Here is a 20283-nt window from a genome sequence, read left to right as displayed (position 1 = left end):
ACCCCTGGGCCCTGCCCTCAGCTGTCACCAGGCCAGCTCGGCACAGTCCTGCCCAAGGCCAAACCACCCCCTGACTCCAGCCCCGTGCGCTGCCCATGGGAGCAGGAGGAACCCCCCATGGCTGGTGACAATGACAGTGACAGAGCAGGTGGCCCTGCTGGGCTGAGCAATGGCCCAGGGTGCCCCAGAGCCCCGGGGCTGCCGGGCTGGCAGGAGGAACCCCAGGGAGTGGTCCGGTTCTGGCAGCAGCCTCTGCATTGCCCACTTGTGTTTCTGTGTACTCATCCTTGCTGCTGGCTTAGATTCTCTGCCAAGCGTATGAATATTGCTGTTTTCACTAAAAAAGCACTAAAAAAAAAACTAACCCCCCTGAAACCAAACCGTACGTTTGTTTTCAGTTCTCAAGCTATTTGCTTTTTTCTTTTCAAGCTATTTTACAGTGTCTGGGGACGCCACTTTAGCTGCTCTCTCTCCGGCAGATCAAGGCAATACACAGATCTCTTCACCAAGACAGAGGCACCAAGTTTTTTATGACTTGTGGGTATTTGTGCTGCCTTACATCTTTCTCAAAGCCTCCATACAGCCTTCTCACCCCCTTAGTCCCAGCCAGCAGGTTCACAGGGAGGTCAGTGGGGTGAGCCTGGGGCTCAGATCCTGCCCCAACCCCCCTGGCATTCGGGATGTGGATGTTGTGTCTGCTGGAGATCAGGGCACAGGGACACTGGGAGGGGACACAGGGCTCAGCCGCGCAGCCTGTGCTGTGCCCCTGTTCCATCCCTCATCCTCTGCTCTAGGGAGGGGTTGGCTGTGGGGCTGAGCTGTGTCTGAGGTGTGAGGCAGAGCTGTGGGCCATGCCCCAGCAAAGTGCTGTCCCAGCTCTGAGCTGTGCCCAAAGCCCTGGAGGTGCAGTCCTCTCACCCAGCAGACAGATCTTGGCTGGTGCTCAGGAACAAGCAGGGGGTGCTGGGGTCCCCTTTGCTCCTGGCTCTGAAGAGAAACTGCCCAACCTTTGTGTTTGGTGTAGGGAGCTCTGCTTTCCTTTTTATCCCCTTGGAATTGATGCAGGACCATCTCCCCCCTGCTGTCACCATTTCCCTGCAGATTCAGGGGTCACTTTTACAGCATCTGTTTCTCCAAAAGGCTCCTCCGGTGCCACACAGGACAGAGATTTGGGAAGCTCAAAGCAGAATCCCTCCAAATGAGATCACTCAGCTCCAGTTCACTGCTGGGGGTGCAGCAGCACCAGACCCCGCAGGACTCACCTGCCCCATCTGCTTTAACCTCTGCTTTTCCCAGATGTTTCCCCAGTTCTCTGATTTCTGTTGAGGAAAGGACGCAGGAGAAACCCAGCTGCTATGTGAGCAGGAATGGTTTTCCCAGGGGCACCCAAGCCCTGGCACTGCTCTGATCTGCCCTGGGTACCCAGCAGGTTCCTGCCCTCAGGCACATCCCTTGCCCCTCGGTTTACCTCTCCCCTTGGTTTCCCACAAACTCAGCGTTCCTCCCCGGGTTACAGTGATCGTTGCTAAGGTAGCAAACCAGCAGTTAAAATCAATAATAATAACAATAACAATAATAATAATAAAAATAAAATAATAATAATAATAATATTTTATTATGTTGTCAAAGCAACATTATGATGTTGTCTGTCTGTTGTTGGGCAGAAACGTGATGTAACCGGCTGTGGCTGCTGCTGCACTGAGGCTTTGGCTCACTCCCTGGATGGGTTTCCAGGATGTTGTGGTTGGCTCTGGAAGCAGCACTGAACCTCGCTCAGGAGTCCAAGCTTTTGTCACCTTCCTCCTTCAAAGCCAGCCAGGAGTGACAATCGGAACCCAGCCTCCCCAGAACATCACACAGGGCCACACAGCGCAAGAAGCCATTTTCATCTCTCAGCATGGGGCAGTTTATCCAACACGATCCGGTGCTCTTCCCAGTGCAGACCTATCCCGACCAAATCCCCCCAGGGATCCACACACAGAAATCCCGCTGCAAACATTCCCGAGTGCTCAGACAGGAGGAGCTGCCTTGAGCAGCAGCACCCGGGCTGTGAGCACAGCCCCGGCTACAGCCCCAGCCCCTGACACGGCCTGAGGGGAACATGAGGCACTGCTCGTGCTGGGGCAGGAGCAGCTCCCAATTCCCAGCTCCCATATCCCATATCCCATATCCCAGTATCTCTGCCTTCCAGCCTTATGCCCACCGGGAGCGTGTAGCACAAACCACACCGTTAGTGTTACCCAGACACCGGTGAATGGGAAGTTCAGAAACACAGGGAAGCACTGGGTGTGCTGTCAAGAGGAGACCACAGCACCACGGTTATAGGAGCTGTTATAATAAAATAAAAAAAATAAAAAAAAAAAAAAAAAAAAAGCAAGCCTATTTGGCGGTTTGACAGCTGGAAAGCCTTTTTATTCCACCACGCGCTGTAAAACCGCCCACTAAGCACTGCTCAAGCTTCATGCTCAGGGGCTCACTGGCGAGAAGGGTCCCCGAGTCCTGACAGACTCCGGGTGACAAACCCTGGGTGACAGAGCCCGGTTGACAGAGCCCGAGTGACAGACCCTGTTGCCGCCAGGTCTGCTACCAGCCCAGCCCAGCCCAGCCCAACCCTGTCACCACCGCCGCCGCCGCTTCCCTCAGGCAGCCCCTGTCCCGCCTCAGCCCCCGTCCCGCCTCAGCCCCCGTCCCGCCTCAGCCCTCCTCCCGGCAGCCCCACCCCCCGGGTCCTCTCTTTCCCGCCCGCCCTGAGGAGAGCGGAGGCTCCTCCCCACCGCCTCGCGCACAGCCCAACCGACCAATCCCAGCAGCGCTTCCCTCTGACGTTTCGCACAGCTCCCGCCTTCCCTCCCTCTAGACCAATGGTCGGGCGGCACCGGGAGACGGCCGGGGCCGCAAGGGCCAATCCGAGGCGGCTGACGACGCAGTCCCCGCCCCGCCCCCTCCCAGGCCCCGCCCCCTCCCTCCGCGGCGCCTGCGCTGCACCGCCCCCTGGCGGCTGCGGGGGGGCACGGCGGCTGCGGCGGTGCGGGCCGGGGAGCGGCAAGATGGCGGGGAGGGTAAGTGCGGGGAGCGGGCACGGCCCTGGACCCGGCCCCGGCCCTGGCCATGGCCCTGCCCGCCTGCCCGGCCCCGCCAACCCCGCGGCTCCTCCTTCACTGGGCACCGGGGGGCTTGGTGACCTCCCGTGGCCCCGCGGCCGGGACGGTCGCTCAGCCCTTGGGGAGGGAGGGGGGAAGGGACCCTGAGGGGCTGTGGTGAACCCCTGAGTGCCGTGGGGTCCCCTGAGGGGGCTGTGCGGTCTCTGTGGCCCCTGGCCCCGTGGAGCACGATTTTAGGGTCCCGTGTGTGTGCTGCGGGGCTGGGGTGGCCTCTTGGTGATGTGGCATCGGGGTCAGGGCTGTGCGGTGCTCAGGAGCTCGGTGAGGCCCGGCTGAGCCCTCTGCCTGTGGGGGGAGTCCGGGTTTAGGGTTCCCGAAGGGTGCTGTGAGGTTGCGGTGGTCCTGCGGGGTGCAGGGAAGGATTCAGGGTGTCCTGGGGATGCTGTGAGGCTGTGGTAACCCCTGGGAGCTGTGGGGTGAGGTTCTGGGGCTGAGGTGATCCCTCTGCCTGTGGAGTGGGGCGAAGCCCTCGTGTTCCCTCGGGCTCAGGATTTAGGGTCCCTTCAAGGTGCTGTGAGGCTGCAGCAGCCCTCGGGCCTTGTGTGGGGAGCAGGGCAGGATCTGAGGTGCTGTGGGGCTGCAGTGCCCCCTCTCCCTGCACGCTGTGGGGCAGAGAGCTGGCAGGGGGATGGGGAGATGGGGTCACCCACTGCTGCTCTGGGATGTGGTGCAGGGCTGTTGGAATTCCCAGAGGGCTCCAGGAGGCTGGGTGGCCCCTGTCCCCATGGGGTGTGTGGGTCCCCTCAGGGTGCTATGAGGTGGCCCCTAGGTGCTGGGGGATGTGGAGCAGATTTGAAGGTTTTTTTGAGGCCCGAGCCTCCTCTGCCCTGTGGGTACCAGCTGGGCACTGTGCTGTGGGTTCAGATTGTGTTAAAATACACCTCAAGGGATGTGCAGTCGTTTTATTCTGTACTTATTTAAAATAAAAGAATCCCTTATCTGTCATTGATTACATAAGATCAGCAAGTGGCTAAAAAGGCCTTAAAATGTGATGGAACACTCTTGTCTGTCACATCACTGTAGTACCTCCTCTATCCCTTCTGTTTTCAGGTGTCCATCTCCAGGTGCTGCAGTTAAGGTTGCTCACTCATCCTCTGCTGGCTGTCAGCTTGTGAAATCATGGTGTTCATTAACATTGTTTCATTAACATATGCTTCAGGCTGAAATCTTTTGTCTTGGCCAAACAATTCAGTGACTGAGGACCAGGGGAATAGGTTTTCTTGTTTGATATTTTTATTTTTAATATTCTGGTTTCTCTGGTGAGTACACTGCAGATGGTGCAGTGGTGTGATGCAGAGCAGTGGTGAGAAATTTAGCCCTGGGATAATCTGTGTCCCAGGTGAGCAGATCTTGGGTGCCACTTCAAAAATGCTACTGATTAACTGAGGAAAAAAAATGTTTTTTGGCTATCTCTCTATAAATAAGAGCTTTTTCTTCTGTCCCTGATCCAGATGTGTGGTCTCACTTCTTCCTTGCACCTTTTTTTCTTCATCTTGTGACCAGCTGAAAAAAGACAGCTATTAGCAGAAAGGGAGCTTGGTGCTCCCATCACTGGTGATTTTGCCATCATGCATGTTGTTGCCAGAGTCCTTGTAGCCCAAAGCACCCTGACTGCAGTGCTCTTGTCCCCTGTTCCTCACTCCCCTGAGCCTTCCCTGCATGCCAAGGCAGCAGAGCACAGGATCTGTGTGGGTGAGGAGTTGGTTCTCAGTAGCATTGGTGCAGTGGAAATTCTCAGTGAACACCCCGAGTGCTGGAGGTGGGGAGGAAGGAGAGGGATCAGCCCCAACTTTCTGCCTTTGCTGTGAGCTTTTGTGCTGCTAAATGCCTGAAAAAATCTCTCTTTATTTGTCTGACTTGGAAGCCTGGTGGAGGAAAGGGAGGATTTATACAAATTTCAGAGAAAGATTGAAGGATAAGTGCTAATTGAGGTAGGTGATGATTTCCTTAGTTTACCATGGAGCTTCTTGCTATCCAGGGAGGGGTTGGGGCCTCATCCCTGGAGATGTTAAAGGTGAGGCTTGAGGAGGCTCTGAGCACCCTGAGCTGGGTGAGGGTGTCCCTGCTGACTCTGGGGGACCTTTGAGGGGCCCTTCCAACCCAAATCCCTCTGTGATTCAGGATTTATCTACAAATCCAGCTGTTGCAGAACTCTCAGATTATTCAGAGCTCTCAAGCAGAGTGTTCAGTGCCATTTCCTGAGCTTGCTCCCTCCTTGCAGGGTGTTGGGTGCTGTTGGTGTAGCTGAAGCAGGGAGCTGCCTGCTGGCTCCTGCTGCTCCTGGGCTGGCTCAGATGTGACTCTGCAGCCCTAAGGAAGAGCAGGGAGGAGGCTGGAGGTGTGCTGGAGGTACAGCTGGTGAGTGGCACTGGAACACTGCTGCTGTTCTGTTGGCAGCATTCTGAAAAGGTGCTAAAACCTGGAGAATGGGTACAGAAAGCTTCAATGATGGCTTCTGGGCTGAGGAGGTGTCCTGCAGGACAGTCAGAGCTCAGCCTCTTCCTGTAGGCTCCTGTGATTTGCTTTGGGGGTGTTTACACTTACAAACAAATGGCTTTCCTGATACAGGAGAGGGACAGAATCTTTAAGCTTCTAGTAATGTTTTAAATGATTTAGAGAGATGATAAGCTAACTCTTATTAATTGCCCAGTGCTGTTTCAGGTATATCACTCCCTTAATTGCACTGAGTTTCCTGGAGCTCAAGGAAGAGATGTGATTAATGGTGATTGAAGTTTACAGGAAAAACAGTTTATGCTGATGAGGAGTGATGGCTGTTTCTGTTATGATTTGTTTTGTGTCTCTCTCTGCATGGGGATCATCAGGCCTGCAAGCAGGGCACAGACATCAGCCAGCATCTGCTGCAGAGGGAGTGTGGTGAAGCTGTCAGCTCTGTCCCTGCTTGGCTGCAGATCCCTTGTACCAAGGTTGGGCCTCTGGAACCTGACTGGTGCTGTCTGTAGCCAGTTGATTTCAGCATCGTTAGGAATTAGCTCTCACAGGCTGTAGAAAGGCCAGCTGACTTCTGTGCCTTCTTCCAGCCCATGTCAAGCTGTTGATCCAGGCTGAGCTGTGGTTCTGCTGGTGTTGGACCAGGCTGCAGAGCTCCAGAGAGAAGTGGTGCTGGAAATGGAGCAGGTCTGTCAGGAGATGGGGAACCCACATGGGATGAGCATGGCTGTGGTGGATGTTGGTGCTGATCCCCTGTCAGACACAGTTCTGTTTTTCTTTTAGGGATATTAAAGTTTTTTAACAGCACCAATCATGTAAGTGTTCACCATGATCAGAAGTTGTGGTTGGTTCAATGGTATAAATGTATAGGTGTATAAGGTGTATAAGGTGTAGCACCTTTATTTGTCTTTATTTGCTTATTTGGGACTCATTTGGATGGTGTTGACATTAGCCCAGTGATAGGAGACATTTGTCTGTTTGCTTCTCAGAAGAGAGCTCCAGATTCACATCTGCATGGGGTTGGGAATGGGTTTGGTTTCACTCAGGTACTTGTAGATGTTGGGTGACACACAGGACTGTCCCATAACTCCTCTGCAAGAGCAGAACCTGTGGTGTGAGCAGAACCATTCCATGATTCCATGATGACTGATGTGTGCTCTCCTGCTCCCTGCAGTCAATCCCAGGGCAGGTACAGGTTGGAGAGTTGGGTAGGAACTTGGAAATGATGAGTGTTGGATTTCATGTTTCTGGGTACAGCTCATAACATATGGAATCACCATGGAGCTGCAGGCATCATCAGGCAACCAAGGAGACATTTGTGAATTGTCAGAGTTCTTCCTGGTGCTGTGGTACTGATCCTTCTGTCCTCACTTAGCTTTTTTTTAGTGTTTCCTAACACGTATTCTGAAGAAATAGCTTTTTAGCAATGCTCAAGTGCAGTGGGAGACAGCCAGATCTGAATCTCTGTTCCTTAGATCTCTTCTGCAGCTGTGTACCTGTACTGGGGACTCATCTCAGGCAGACTTGTGCCCTTCTGACAGGACTTCTGCAGTGTAAACCCCATGCTCAGTTATTAAGAATAAAATTCAGGCATGTGGCTGTTTGTGGGCATTGGGATATCTGACCTTGTCATCTCTGATTAACTTTAATTTGTTGTTTGGCTCAGTGGTGCAGAAGCAGTGTGGCCAAAGCTCAAGACAGCACAGTGAGGAGATGTTGGTGCTGCCTCTCCATTTCCACATCTCCAGTTTTGGGGGTGCTGCTATGTTACACCTCTTTTTTTCTTTTTTTTTTTTTTTTTTTTTTTTTTTTTTAGTCTGTAAAAATCAAAGAAACCTTTTGAAGATCATTTCAAGTGTGAATTTCTTAAATATTATTTTTTTTTCCTTTCCATCACACAGCAAAATCTTCTCTCCTCCTATCCTGTGTTCTGTGTCCTGCACAGAGGTTGTTTAGCAGACCCTGTGGTTTGGGAGATGCCCTAGCTGTAAATTTGGAGGATGTGCTGTCATAAAATCACCTCTGCTTGGGAACACAGAAAATCAGTCCTTAGAAAGTAGTGATACTTATATTATTAAATTGCTTACCCAGGCAGGACATGTCTTTTAGCAGAATAAAATTTTTTTTGATTCCTTTCTTCACATGAAAATGTACAAAAAAAAAATCAGAGAACTGGGGAAAAAAAAAAAGTTCCTTAGGCATGATTTGATCTTTTTATGATCCAGGAGTGGGTGGAAGCTGTCCAAGTGGCCTCAGAAGAGGCAGAGCAGAGGCTTTGGGCAGCCCTGGTGCTGGCTGAGCCCTGAGCTGTGGGGCAGGCAGCTGTGACCTCAAACTGCTGTGGCTGTTGGAAGGAGGAGGTTCAGAGCATGGCTGTGCATGAGGCATCTCTCAGGATGCTGTCTCCAGTCAGGGAAGTTCTCTTGATTAATTTTCAAGTTGGCCATCTTTGTTTTTGTTTGTTTTTTGACCTCCAGGAATTGTGCTGGAGGAGATCTGTGAACAGAAAGATTGAAGCAAGGAAACCAGTTGCTGCAGTTCATTGGATTCAATTAGTCTGCATTTGAGTCCACTGATAATCTGTGCTGCTTAAATCAAAGCTGAATTTATGGTTCTCCAGGCACTCCCCTGCCCTGTGTGCTCCTCCCTGTGTGTGCCTCTCGGATACCCAGTTCAGGAAGGTCAAATGTTTGCAGCATAAAAAGATTTAACACATTTCTCTAGTCTCCTGGGATGCAATAAAGCAATGGCCTTCTGTAAAAAAATCTGGAGTAGTTTGTGCCCTGGAGTTGTGTCAAGTGACCTGCTTGTTCTGTAGGAAATACAGGAATACTTGGGAGGGCTGCTTGGGAGCAGGGAGTGTCTGCACCTTGGTTGTTGTCCTGGAGCAGTTCAGGACCAGATGCACCTCAGGCTTTCCCCAGGCAACTCCCAGCTTGGAGTGGATATTTTTATTTAGGTCCCTCTTGCCATTGGGTAACTTTTCTAAATAAATGGGGCAAAATTGGCATCCAGTTGGTGTCCTCACAGCTGGTATGTCAAAATCCTGTGGCTGACACCTCAGACATGGCTGTGTGATGTTTCATTCCTTTGAGCAGCTTTAGGAGAGGTGTAGATGAAACACCACATGTAGCAGTTCCCTGTAGTTAAATTGTTCATCATCTTGGCTTGTGGAAGAAATGTGAGGCACCATCCCCTCCAAAAATGAATGTGTTAATTACAGACACATCTTCTGCATTGCTGTTACTTAATTGTGGAGTTGATGTTTGTGCTGAGCTGTCAGGAAACAGCTTCCTGGCTCTGTGGCCCAGTGACACAGGTACAGATGTATTTTCTGAAATAATTTTACTGCTCATGTTGCAGAGAAGTGGTGAGGAGGATGACATCTTGGGGCAGAGCAAGCTCTTTAGTTAGGCAGCAGCTGTAGAAGTTCTTTAGTGCATTTGTTTCTTGTGCTCCTTCAGACCAGCAAGGCCATTGGAAAATGGGGAATGTGTGAAGTGTATTTTGTCTCTGAAGAACAGCCAGTGCAGAGGAGTTGGTGTCTGCCCTGCCAGCCCTGCTGGGGCTGATGGGGATAACCCCATTTGTTACCAGATGGGGAAGTTCCTGGTGCTGCAGGCACAAAACCATGAGGGGAAAACCATTCCCTGGTCATTTCCTGGGTGGTGCAAGAGGTGGTGATGTGAACTCTTCCCTCTGACAGGGTTGAGGGGTGGGGTTGTGGGGTGTGTGTGGCTCAGGTGGGTTCACCTGGTGCCCCCTGGTTTGTACCTGTGGGATCAGCCCCTCTGGGGAGGGAAGTAGAGGTGGGAGCATCTGTGTTCTTGTCTGGACTCTGTGCTGAGCCTGGGATGGTGTTGACTTGCTCAGAGTTCCCTGGCTTTGACAAAAACTTGAATAATAATAATAACAACGAGATTTTAGCTCTCCTAAGTGTTCATTTTTTAAGAGGAGAAGAAAACTGGCATTTGTGAGCTTGTTATTAAGAGAGAATGCATCTCCTTCCTGATGAGGATGGAAGCTTCCAGCAAAGTAAACTGTGGGTCAGGTGGAGCAGATGGGAAGGTTGGTCCTGAGCAGCCAGCCCTGGGGACAGTGTGCTTCCCCTGCTGGGCACAGAAGGGTGCTTGGAGGGGTTGTAGGCTGGGAAGGAAACCTCTCCTGCCAAGCCTGCTGTTCCAAGAAGTTATTTGTAAGTGGTTGATCTTTTCTTGTAGCTGCAGCACTCTGGAAGCCTTGTTCAGGTATTTTTTTCAGATGTCCAAAAAAAAAAAAAAAAAAATCTTCAGCAAATTAGTGTCTTCCTTTTTTAATTTTTTTATTTCTATTTTTTTGCATTTTGGAAGCACAGCACTGTGGACATCTGTTGCTGAATCTGATCCCTGGTGTAGGAATCCTGTTGTCATTATATTACAGAATGCCTTCCTTAAAGGTGTTTTGGGGTTGTCTTCACTGTTTCCCACTCTCTTGTCAGGAGCCCATTCTTAACCAGTGGGAGGTGTCCCATGGGAGTTTGAACTGGGTGATCTTTAAGGTCTCTTCCCACCCAAACCAGCCTGTGGTTCAATGAGCTGCAGTAACATTGCTATTGTTTGATACCAATTTCTTCTCTCCTTTAGTACAGAGTTGGTTTTCCTCTGCATTATTCAGCTCTGTGCGGTGTGTGTGTAGAGAGAGAAATCAGGAATCATCCTCCCCAGGCCTCCCTGTGCTGGCAGAGCTTGGCTGCTCTCCTCCCAGGCTATTGCTGACCCAGCTCCTCTTTCTGCTCTCAGTGTTTGTCAGGAGGCTCCTGATGTTCACTGCTTCCATCATCATCTCAGGTTCTGCTGTCACTTCAGACACTGAGTTTTTAAAGCAGGCAGTGCCTGGTGCATGTCTGCTTTCCATCAGGAGCATGGTCCAGGATAACACTGGATAACTCTGCAGATCATAACCTCAGTTCCCTGTTTATCTTGAGACTTCCTTTCACATCCTAGTCCTTCCTTTCATTGTTCAAACTTTGTTTTATTTGCAGACTTGTGGTGAATGAGTGTTTGACTGGGAACACCCTTGGGTCACAGCCAGCAGGCAGCACACACCTGCTTGGGCCCTGGTAAATATCACAGAATCATGGAATGGGTGAGGTTGAGCTCAGAGCTCATCCCCTCCATCCCCCTGCCATGCCCAGGGACACCTCTCATCCAGCCCAGGCTGCTCAGAGCCTCATCCAACCTGGCCCTGAACACCTCCAGGGAGGGGGCAGCCACAGCTTCTCTGGGCAATCTGTTCCAGAGGCTCAGCACCCTCCTGCTGAACAACTTCTTCCTCAGATCCACTCTGAGCCTCTTCTCCTGCAGTTTCAATCCCTTTCCCCTTCTCCTGTCCCTGGACTCTCTGATGCAAAGTCCCTCTGCCACCTCCTGGAGGTTCCTTCAGGGATTGGGGGGCAGCCCTGAGGTCCCCCTGGAGTCTTCTCTTCTCCAGGCTGAACAATCCCAGCTCCTCAGCTGCTCCAGCCCCTGGATCATCTTTGTGGTCTCCTCTGGACTCCTCCCAACAGATCTCTGTCCTTTTTTCTGCTGGGGACACCAGAACTGGGAATATGGACTGGAGTTCCTTTTGGAGAACAACTCCTGCACAGGTTCTTTGTTCCCCTGCCTGGGTGGTGAAGCTCTGGGCTTGGGGGTGCTTTGGTGCCTGACGGCTGTTCCAGTAGAGCTGAGATGGTTTTTGGAGCAGGAATCCCCATTTCCATGCAGTGGGCAGTGGGCTTCACAGAGGAAACTTAAATATTGAGTACTCAGAGTTGTCACATCTCCTGACACCCCCTGGCAGCATCAGTGTGACAGAAATCATGTCTGTGTGGACCTGTGTGCAGGCAGAGCTGTGTCTGTGTGTGTCACACAAAATTGTAAATGTGTAACACCAATGATTTTTGGCTTCTACAAACCTTGTAGAAACTGTGGACAGAACACAACCTGCCCCAGCTTTAGAAGTTGTTGCATAATCTCTTGGCCAGGATTAGGAAATGAAAGGAGTTAAGCTGCTTGCAATGAGGAGAATCTCTGCCTGAGCATTTCAGATGAGAGCTCCTCCTGCTACTGTGTGCCACCAGGTTACCTCCTGTGGGGCTGAGTAATGGGAAAATCTTTTTCTTCAGCTTCCTCCATCATCAGCCCTAGTATTTGTGAATTGTTAACTGTATTTCTGTAGTGTGTGCTTGCCCACACAACAGTGTGATACAGTGCACTGTGTGTAACATTCCTGAGATTTTATTGTTCCCTATAGTTCCCTGGCTTTGCTTTTGCTGTGGATGCTTGTCTTGAGATTCAGCTGGAGAAAAGATGTGTTTTATCTGGGTGTGAAAACAGGCAGGTAACTCAGCATTGATTTCTGGGCTGAACTCTCCTAATGTGCCAGCAGAACTCAGCTTCATCTTTATGTGGAGGAAAACTGGAATCTGTGCATCTGAGAAAAAACCCTCTGGAAGATTAGATATGATGAAGGTTGTTTCTGTTACAAAGGTGTTTGTTCTTTGATGAGACTTTTACTTTGTAAAGGTAAAATGTGTCAGCATCCCTGAGCCTCCTGGTGCTGGATTTTATCATGGAATCACAAAACAATTTGGGTTGGAAGGGCCCCCAAAGGTCCCCCAGTCCCAGTCCTGCAGTATCAGGGACACCCTCACCCAGATCAGGGTGCTCAGAGCCTCCTCAAGCCTCACCTTGAACATCTCCAGGGATGAGGCCCCAACCCCCTCCCTGGGCAGCCTGTGCCATTGTCCCACTGCCCTCCTGGGACACAACTTGTTCCTGACAGATTTCCATGCTTAGCATCAGCTCAGCAGCAGAAGGGCAGAGGCAGCATTACTGCTCTTACAGATCTGGGGGTGAGGCCCCTCACACTGCTCAGCACGAGGTTTCTCCATGCCCCATGTGAGCTCCTTGTCCTCTTGGGAAACAGAAGGAATACTGGAGCAGACCTCCCTGGATTTAGGAGCAGGTACTATGTGGTGGATGATCAATCAATGCTCAGGATGCCTTAGGACAGAGGTGCTGCAGTCACCTCCCTAGAACTTCACTGTCCTTGGAGTCTCCACCTTGCACATAAACCAGAACAATTCCTGGAGGCAGGAAGACTCCTGTCACTTCAGGCCTGCTGGATCTGTGCTGTGGAGCTGGAGGGGTGTAAGTGGGTCACCTTCAGAGCAGTGTCACTGATCTGCTCTGCTGGATTGCTGGAGCTGAGCTGGGTGTCACCTTGCCCAGTGGCTGGCAGGAGCCACTGGTTAGCTTCAAATCAGCTGTGTAAGTTTACATGGAGATTTCTGGGAAATATTCTTGAGGATTTTGCCTCCTCTGTTCCCTGAGGTGTGCAGGAGCTGTGGGAGTCCCTGTGCTGCTGTCCTGGGGAGCTGCACCCCAGACTGCAAGAGCTTGGAGTGTCCCTGAGAGTTCTACCACTGGCACGGGGCAGTCCCCTCAGCTCCTTGGCTCATGTCACAGCTCTGTTCTGCTGTGTTTATGCCAGAAAAACTTCCCCAGGAGCAGTCCATGTCCCTGCTGTGACAGCTCAGGACAAGGACCCTGTGAGCAGGAGTGCCAGGGGTGTGAGCACTGGGGTGAGCAGAGAGGGGGTGAGAGGAAACCTCTGCAGTTCACTTAGAACTGTGTGTTCCTCCTTCTTGTCTGGGTGCTTTCCAGTTCAATTATCATCTCTTCAATAACCAGATTTCCACAAATTGTCCCACGTGTACCCAGGAAAAGCTGCTCCAGGGGCTGACTCCCATGCACAAGCTGTTTTATGTTAAAAGCACTTCTGTATATTGATAATATATTGAAGTTCTGCAAATGGTCTTGGAGCTTGAGGAGGGAGCTGGGAGCACAGTGGGATGATGGCTCTGAAATGTTGGGTATTGCCCAGGGAGGAGTGAGCTCCAGCCCAGCACTCCAAGAGCAGAAGGTGCTGGGAACAGGGTGAGACTGCTGCAGCCACATGGATGGATCAGGGACCCAGGGATGCTTTGCCATGGATCTCATCTTGTGGAGCTTGCAGAAGGAGCAGCACTTGGTGCTGGATTTGAAATTCATTCCTTTATATTTCAGCATTTCCTTAAAGCCAAGAAGTGCACATTCCCTGGTGGGGACAGAAATACCACAGCAGAATGGCAGCTTGGCCGGGCTGGTGCTGGTAACATGGATGTGGGAAGCAGTTTGTCAGCAAGGATTAAAAATGCAGTTGAGGTCTTGTGCTGGAAAAAAAAGGTTTAATCCAGGAGCTCTGTGTTCAGTTTTCTCAAAATATCCTCCCTAATGCCTCTGATCAGGGCTTGCCCTGCACTGAGCAGTCCCTTGCAGTGGAAGGGAGAACTGATAAAATGGTGAATGCTTTTTTTTTTGTGAAGTGCCTAAAGATGGTGAGTTTTAAGAGGCAGGATGTCAATTTCAAAAGTCCACTGATGTTCATATATTTTTTATTCTGAGGATATTTAATTGAGTCTCTTATTACCCTGAGATTCAGGCAGATAAACCTGTTCCCAGGCTGAGAAGAGAATCTTTTTCTGTTTTCATGTAAGTAAAGGGCAGTTGAACATTATTCAGTAAAAATAATGAGTTGTCCCTTTTCTAAATAGCAAGTACTCCAGAAGAATTGGGTTCTGAGATAAGAAGTGGGTTTGAGCTGTGGGCCAGGCTTGCAGCCACACAGAGAGAAATTACGGATCTGAAATGGCCCAGAAGGGTTTGAGGGGGAAGGGATGAGTTAACTCCTGGGAAATGATCCGGATGTGTGCAGTAGGATCAGCACCTTTCCTTCTCTTGTTGCTGGATTTAAGAGAAAATCCTCTCTGAGTTGCTCTTAGCAATAGGTTGAGGCTGGGAGATGGTTTCTGTTGCATTGCCTGCAGATGTGTGGCCAGCAAAGAAAACACTTCCACCCTAAAATAACATCCTGGGGGCAACGTTAGCTTTTCTCCAAGATAAGTTTTTTCAGTCTATAGCTGATGTTAGAGACATTTTGACTTTTCTGTCCATTTCTCCACCTGTAGAGGCATTTTGAGCCCAATTTTCATCTTTCTGCCCTGGCTTTGTGCAATCACTCTGCAGAAGCAGAAGGGGTTGGGAGTGCACGGAAGGGCTGAGGTGGAAAGGGGGAGCCTGGGCTGGGTGTTGTTTGATTATTTCAGCTGCTGATTTGTGAGTAATAGTAGAAGGGAAAAAAGTAAACAGATACCCTTGAAGTAGGATTGCTCCTTTGGCTTCAGGAAAAAAAAAGGAGGGAGAGAGGACACCCCCACAAAATTTGTTGAGGTGAATCTTCAAATAGTGGTGGGCTGGAATTGACTGTTTAATTTAATTTTCTCCTGTTTGTCACTGATCTGCAAAGTTCCCTGTAGAGTGAGAAATCTTATTCGGATCGTGATACTTCTTTTGAGAAGTTCTGCAGAGATGGACAGCAGCTGCCTGAGAACTGAACCCTCCTCGGAGCTTTTTCCAGTGCTGCCCAGTGCTGCAGTGTGCATTCCAGACTGGATGTGCTCATGTCCACACAGCCAAGGAGGCCCCTGGCACCCGGGGGGTGTTAGAAGGGGGTGCTCAGGAGAGGTTCTGCTCCCCCTCTGCTCTACCCTGGGGAGGCCACATCTGGAATATTGTGTCCAGTTCTGGGATCCTCAGTTCCAGAAGGAGAGGGAACTGCTGGAGAGAGCCCAGAGCAGAGGCACAGAGCTGCTGAAGGGAGTGGAACATCTCCTGGTGAGGAAAGGCTGAGGGAGATGAGGGGCTCTGAGCTTGGAGAGGAGAATGAGGGGGGAGCTGAGGAATAAATCTGTAGAGGTGAGTGGCAGGAGGATGGAGCCAGGCTCTGCTCAGGGATGTCCAGTGACAGGACGAGGGGCAAGGGGTGCAAGCTGGAGCAGAGGAGGTTCCACAGAAACATCAGGAAAAACTTTTTCAGGGTGAGGGTGAGGGAGCCCTGGCCCAGGCTGCCCAGGGGGGTGTGGAGTCTCCTTCTCTGCAGACATTCAAACCCCTGCTGGACACCTCCCTGTGTGCCCTGCTGGAGGTGACCCTGCTCTGGCAGGGGATTGCACCCCAGGGCCTTGGGAGGTCCCTTCCAGCCCTGACATTCTGTGATTTCTGTGATGTACTCAAATTTCAGTTTTCTGAGTCAGGTGGGGATAGAAGGGAGGTAACAGCTTTATTCCACCCTCTTTTTCCCTCTGAATCTCACTAACCCAGCACAGCAGTGCAAGACAGGGGTTCCACGGGCTGCAGGGAGTTGCAGTCTCTAGGTTGCTTTGCCTTTCCAGCATTCAAAATCCCCTGGGTTTTGGCAAGAAATGCCTCCCAGTGGGTGCTTTGCCACCTGCTGGTTTGTTGCAGGGTCAGGGAAGTTGCAGAACACCAGGGCTCACCAGCAAGTGAAGTGTATTTGTCCTGCAGGCTCTTTCATTGATAATTGTGGGGTGGGTTGCAGGGTGTGATAGGAAAGGTGAGGGCTGCTGGACACACAAACTGCAGAAATTTTGGGTGCAAACATCTGTGTTGGAGAAGCTGTGAAGAGGGGCAGGAGCCTGGCAGTGCTGGGGAACTGCACTCATGTTTATGCTCATGAAACCTGCTTGTGTTTTTTTTTTTTACAGAAGTCTTGAGATTTGGCTTAGTAAAGGAGAATTCAAGTTTTAATGGATAATTGTTTTTCTCTCCCTCTTTCTCTCTTGTAGTCTATGCAAGCAGCAAGATGTCCCACGGATGAACTGTCCTTAACCAACTGTGCTGTGGTGAATGAGAAGGATTTCCAGTCTGGGCAGTAAGTGTGCTCAGAGCTGCTGCTCTTTCAGCTTTTAACTGAAAAGGATTCAAAATTTGGGTGGAGGTGGGATGGAATTTCAGATTTTGCAGTAGGTTAATTAACAAAACTTCTCTGTCTTTAGAGACCAAAACTTTAAATGTGCCTCTTTCTCAGAACTGTAATTGCTGAAAAAAATGGTAAAATTTTCTTTGAAGCATTTCTTGCTTGGAAACTGGAACTGCTTAAGTAATTATAATTATTTTAATGAAGGGCTTCAGGCCTTTTTAAATTTTTCTTGTTGTTTTTGCTGTTGTTCATGTTACATAGAATATCTGACCTATTTCAAGTAGATTTTTATCATTTAATTGTGTTACTAGGGGCATCTTCTCACTGTCACATCGTGTTGGAGTGCTGAGCAGAGTCAGTAGCAACTCCTGTTCTGGGGGTTTTCATGCACAAGAACAAAAGGGAAGACAACCAGAATGTGGGCACAATTTGGATTCTTTAATTATAGTTCTGTGGGGACTGATAGGAGCTGACTCTGGGTTTTACTTTTGTGGGAAAGGAAGAAAACATTATTTTTTTCAGCCCAGCCCACACAGAAGGGCTTTGTATTAAAAGAAGCAAATTCAAATAATTAGTGTCATACTTTGTGTCTCTTAAAAAATTCAGTTTGTAGATTGTGGACAGAAGTCATTAATTTCAGAAGAAAGAGAGAGCATCACATGCAGCAGAAGGAGGGAGACCTTGGGTTTGAAAAATGGGGGAAAAGGTTAAAAAAGATACTGGATAATACACTTAGGACATAAAATGGATGAAGAGCCAAGTGGCTCTGAACTGCACTTTATGAGGCAGTGATGTGTTTTAGTTCCCAGAGCTGTCCTGGCTCTTCAGTGGGAATCTGAACTGGGATTTCACCAACTCACCTCTAGTGTAAAATAACAAAACATAACAGAAACACCCCCCAAAAAACCCCTCAGATGAGCACAACTGAGTCCAAAGCAGGCACAAAGCAGACACTGCTTGGACAGGGCAGGGTCCTGGTCTCTTCAAGTGATGCTTTTCCCTAAGTAGATTTTTTTTTCCTAAGTAACTGACTTACAGAAATACCTGAAGTGAGCATTGTACCTCATGCATTATAAAAATGTTAATTTCCTCAAATGTGAATGTCCTGGAGGGACCCAGCTTTCAGGCCTGCAGCAGCTGCCTGCTTTCCTTTCCCTCCTCACCTTTATGGAAGCATGCAGAGGTATCCTGAGAGCTGCCTGGAGAGCAGACTGCCCATGATCCTGTCTGGACTGATTCTTCCCCAGAGAGCTGCTTATTTCTAGAAATTTGGGCTCCTAAAGCAAGCAGCATATGTTTGGTTGTGAGCAGGTGCTATAAATTGCTTTGAGAAGTGTAAGACAGAGAGAGGAGATGAGATTCAGCTGCTCCTGGAGGATGCAGTCATTCTGCTGCATTGCAGATAGGCTGAGCAAGACCATCCTTGTGATCTGCTGCAGGAGGGAGCACCCAGGCAGCAGATTTGGGTTGTGTCATCCCAGCCATGGGTGGCTGCACAGAGCTGCACAGAGGGCTTTCCCTTAACACATCCATTCAGTGCTCATGGTCTGGAGCTGGGAGTTTGACCTTGGATCAGAAGCTGGTTTGGGCCCAGAATGCTGCTGTGGATCTTTTCATCCTTCATTTTCTGCATCCTGCAAGCTGGAAAAGTCTGAGTCACCACCCTGTGGCACATGAATCCATGGCAGTGCATCCTTCTGGTACCATGTGGCTTTGATAACTTGCACTGCTTTAAGTTCCTGTGACATCCTCCTGTCTGGAGGACACCCAGTGTATCTTGGAGACAGAAACCAGTGCTGCAAATACCCAGGCAGTGAGGGGATCAACAGCCTGAGAGAAGCCAGGGCAGGTTATCTCACTGGCAGGTTTATTTATTTTCTATGTATATATATAAATATACACAAATATATATATATATATATTTGTGTGTTTTTTCTATTCAGAACTGTGTAATTATTCTTACCTTTTATTCCTGCTATTTAGCTGGGAGGACCATCCCTCTGTCTCATTCAGGAAAGTTCTCCCTTCAGGAGCCTTGCTGAATAATTTCCAAACATGCACAAGAGGAACACCTGCCTGTGTTGTTCAGATGCTTACTGGTGCCTTTTCACAGATACACAAGTTATGCTCTCCCTTAAAAAAGCTGTGCTTGGTCTTGATGAAGATAAAAACTGAAGAACCCAAGGTTAATATTATCTGTGACAGTTCCTGTACAGACTTACCAGCTGACCCTTTCCTGGGCCAGGTCTGGAGCCCCTCTGAGGCACTGGCATGACAGCCACTTTTTGGTTCTGGTGGGTTCAGAGGAGGTTTGACATAGGAGTTAGAGCAGGAGAGAGAGAAATGTTAGAGAAATCTGCTGGAGAAATCTCTTGGGAGGTATCTGGCCCTGGTGACTCACTGTTCTTTTGTTCCTTTCTAAGCAGAAGTTGCTAATGAGGTTGTGATTTCCCCTCTGAGTCTCTGTGAGCTTGCCAAGCTCCTTCCTGGTGAACATCAGTGCAGGACAGTGCATTTAATTTTCCTTGCTATTGTCTTACTTGGAACATTCTTCATACTTGGGTTGCTTACAGCCTGTTGGAGACTGCCTGCTCCTTCTGTCTTTGAGAAGAAACATCATTGTTCTTGTGCCTTTTACAAATTTTTCTCAAAGAAACTGTCTGGATTTGAACTTAAGTTTCTTGCTTGGTTAGATATTTCTTTCAGAAAGCTGGTCTTTTGGTTTTCTTCTCTTTTTTAAAAATCCTTTTTCCCTGGTGTCCATTTCCCAGCTGTCAGGCTCTGTCCTTCTGGTCTTCTGGAAATGTTTATGGTATTCTCCAATGTGTTAATTTTAATTTGGATCAAATCTTTGTGGTACCACCTCCCCCCACCTGCAGCATTTTAACCAGATACCTTCGTATTTTTTGTGTTTGCTTCTTTGAAGTGTAGCCCAGCAGTGGTGGAGTTTGTTTCTTCCTGCAGTTAAACTCACTGTTGTGTTTCATAGGGATCCATCTTAGTCTGAAGCTTTAATCTTGGGCCTTTTACTGCCTGAGCTGCTTCTAGGATTGTTCTTTGTCACCACTCTGGTGAGGTATTCCATGGCATGGCTGTTGGTTGTGTTTTGCCTCAGTCTCACACTGCAGCACACTCAGTACCTTCCCAGCTGGATGGGTACTGATGCTAATTTGAATTACTCAGCCTGAGACACTCCGTGCTGGGAACCTCCTGATCTCAGTCCCTTTCTTGGACAGCTTCTCTGTTTTATCCACCACTCAATGTAAAATGAAACAGTCCTTGGAGCAGTGTTCAGGCAGAGATCATCTCTCCTGACCTCTGGCATGGCTCTCCCTGAGCTCTTGGCTGCAGAGGTGGGTTGCTGGCTCATGCTCCACCAGGATCCCAGATCTTTTTCTGCAAAGCAGGAGGATCAGCAGGATCAGCAGCTGTGGCATCCGCAGTCTGGCTGAGGGTGAGCTCTGTCCCATCATCCCCCTTATAAGTGAAGAGGTTAAAGTGTTTTGGCCCCACCTGGGGTAGGGAAGGCACTGCTGAAGTGCCCAGGATGGATTTCATGCTGTGATCACAGTGGTTGGGACAGTTTGCAGTCCCCTGCTCACTGCCCCTGGCAGTTTGTCTGTCAGGGCTGTTGGGTGGTGTAGGAACCATTGCTAATGCTGAGATAACCCCCTCCTCAGAGCTCACCATCTCCTCATGTTGATCAGGCCTGGTTTTGCCTTTGCACATCCTGCTGCCTGCTCCCTGTCACTCTCTTACCCTTTAATCTGTTTGGCTCCCAGGATTAATTTGCTCCATCACTGTCCCAGGGACTGAGGTGAGCCTGACCTCC

The 20283-nt window shown here is 49.7% G+C and overlaps 1 protein-coding gene across 2 annotated transcripts in view; it reads left to right on the top strand.

Annotated features, from left to right (window-relative positions):
• The first annotated feature begins 2978 nt into the window (after positions 1-2978).
• NSF (N-ethylmaleimide sensitive factor, vesicle fusing ATPase) overlaps positions 2979-20283 on the top strand; it is a 76028-nt gene continuing 58723 nt past the window's right edge. Inside the window, exons 1-2 of one of the 2 annotated variants that reach the window (XM_071728528.1) lie at positions 2979-3059; positions 16318-16403. In XM_071728528.1, coding sequence (XP_071584629.1) covers positions 3048-3059; positions 16318-16403 — 98 coding nt within the window. In that variant the 5' untranslated portion in view covers positions 2979-3047. The remainder of the gene's footprint in view (positions 3060-16317; positions 16404-20283) is intronic. The other variant, XM_071728530.1, reaches the window with a different exon arrangement.

The sequence above is a fragment of the Heliangelus exortis genome, chromosome 29 (genome assembly GCF_036169615.1).
Source record: "Heliangelus exortis chromosome 29, bHelExo1.hap1, whole genome shotgun sequence".
In the NCBI taxonomy this organism is placed as follows: Eukaryota; Metazoa; Chordata; class Aves; order Apodiformes; family Trochilidae; genus Heliangelus; species Heliangelus exortis.
The sequence above is the reverse complement of the archived record's forward strand: the minus strand, read 5'-3'. Positions and strand labels throughout refer to the sequence as shown.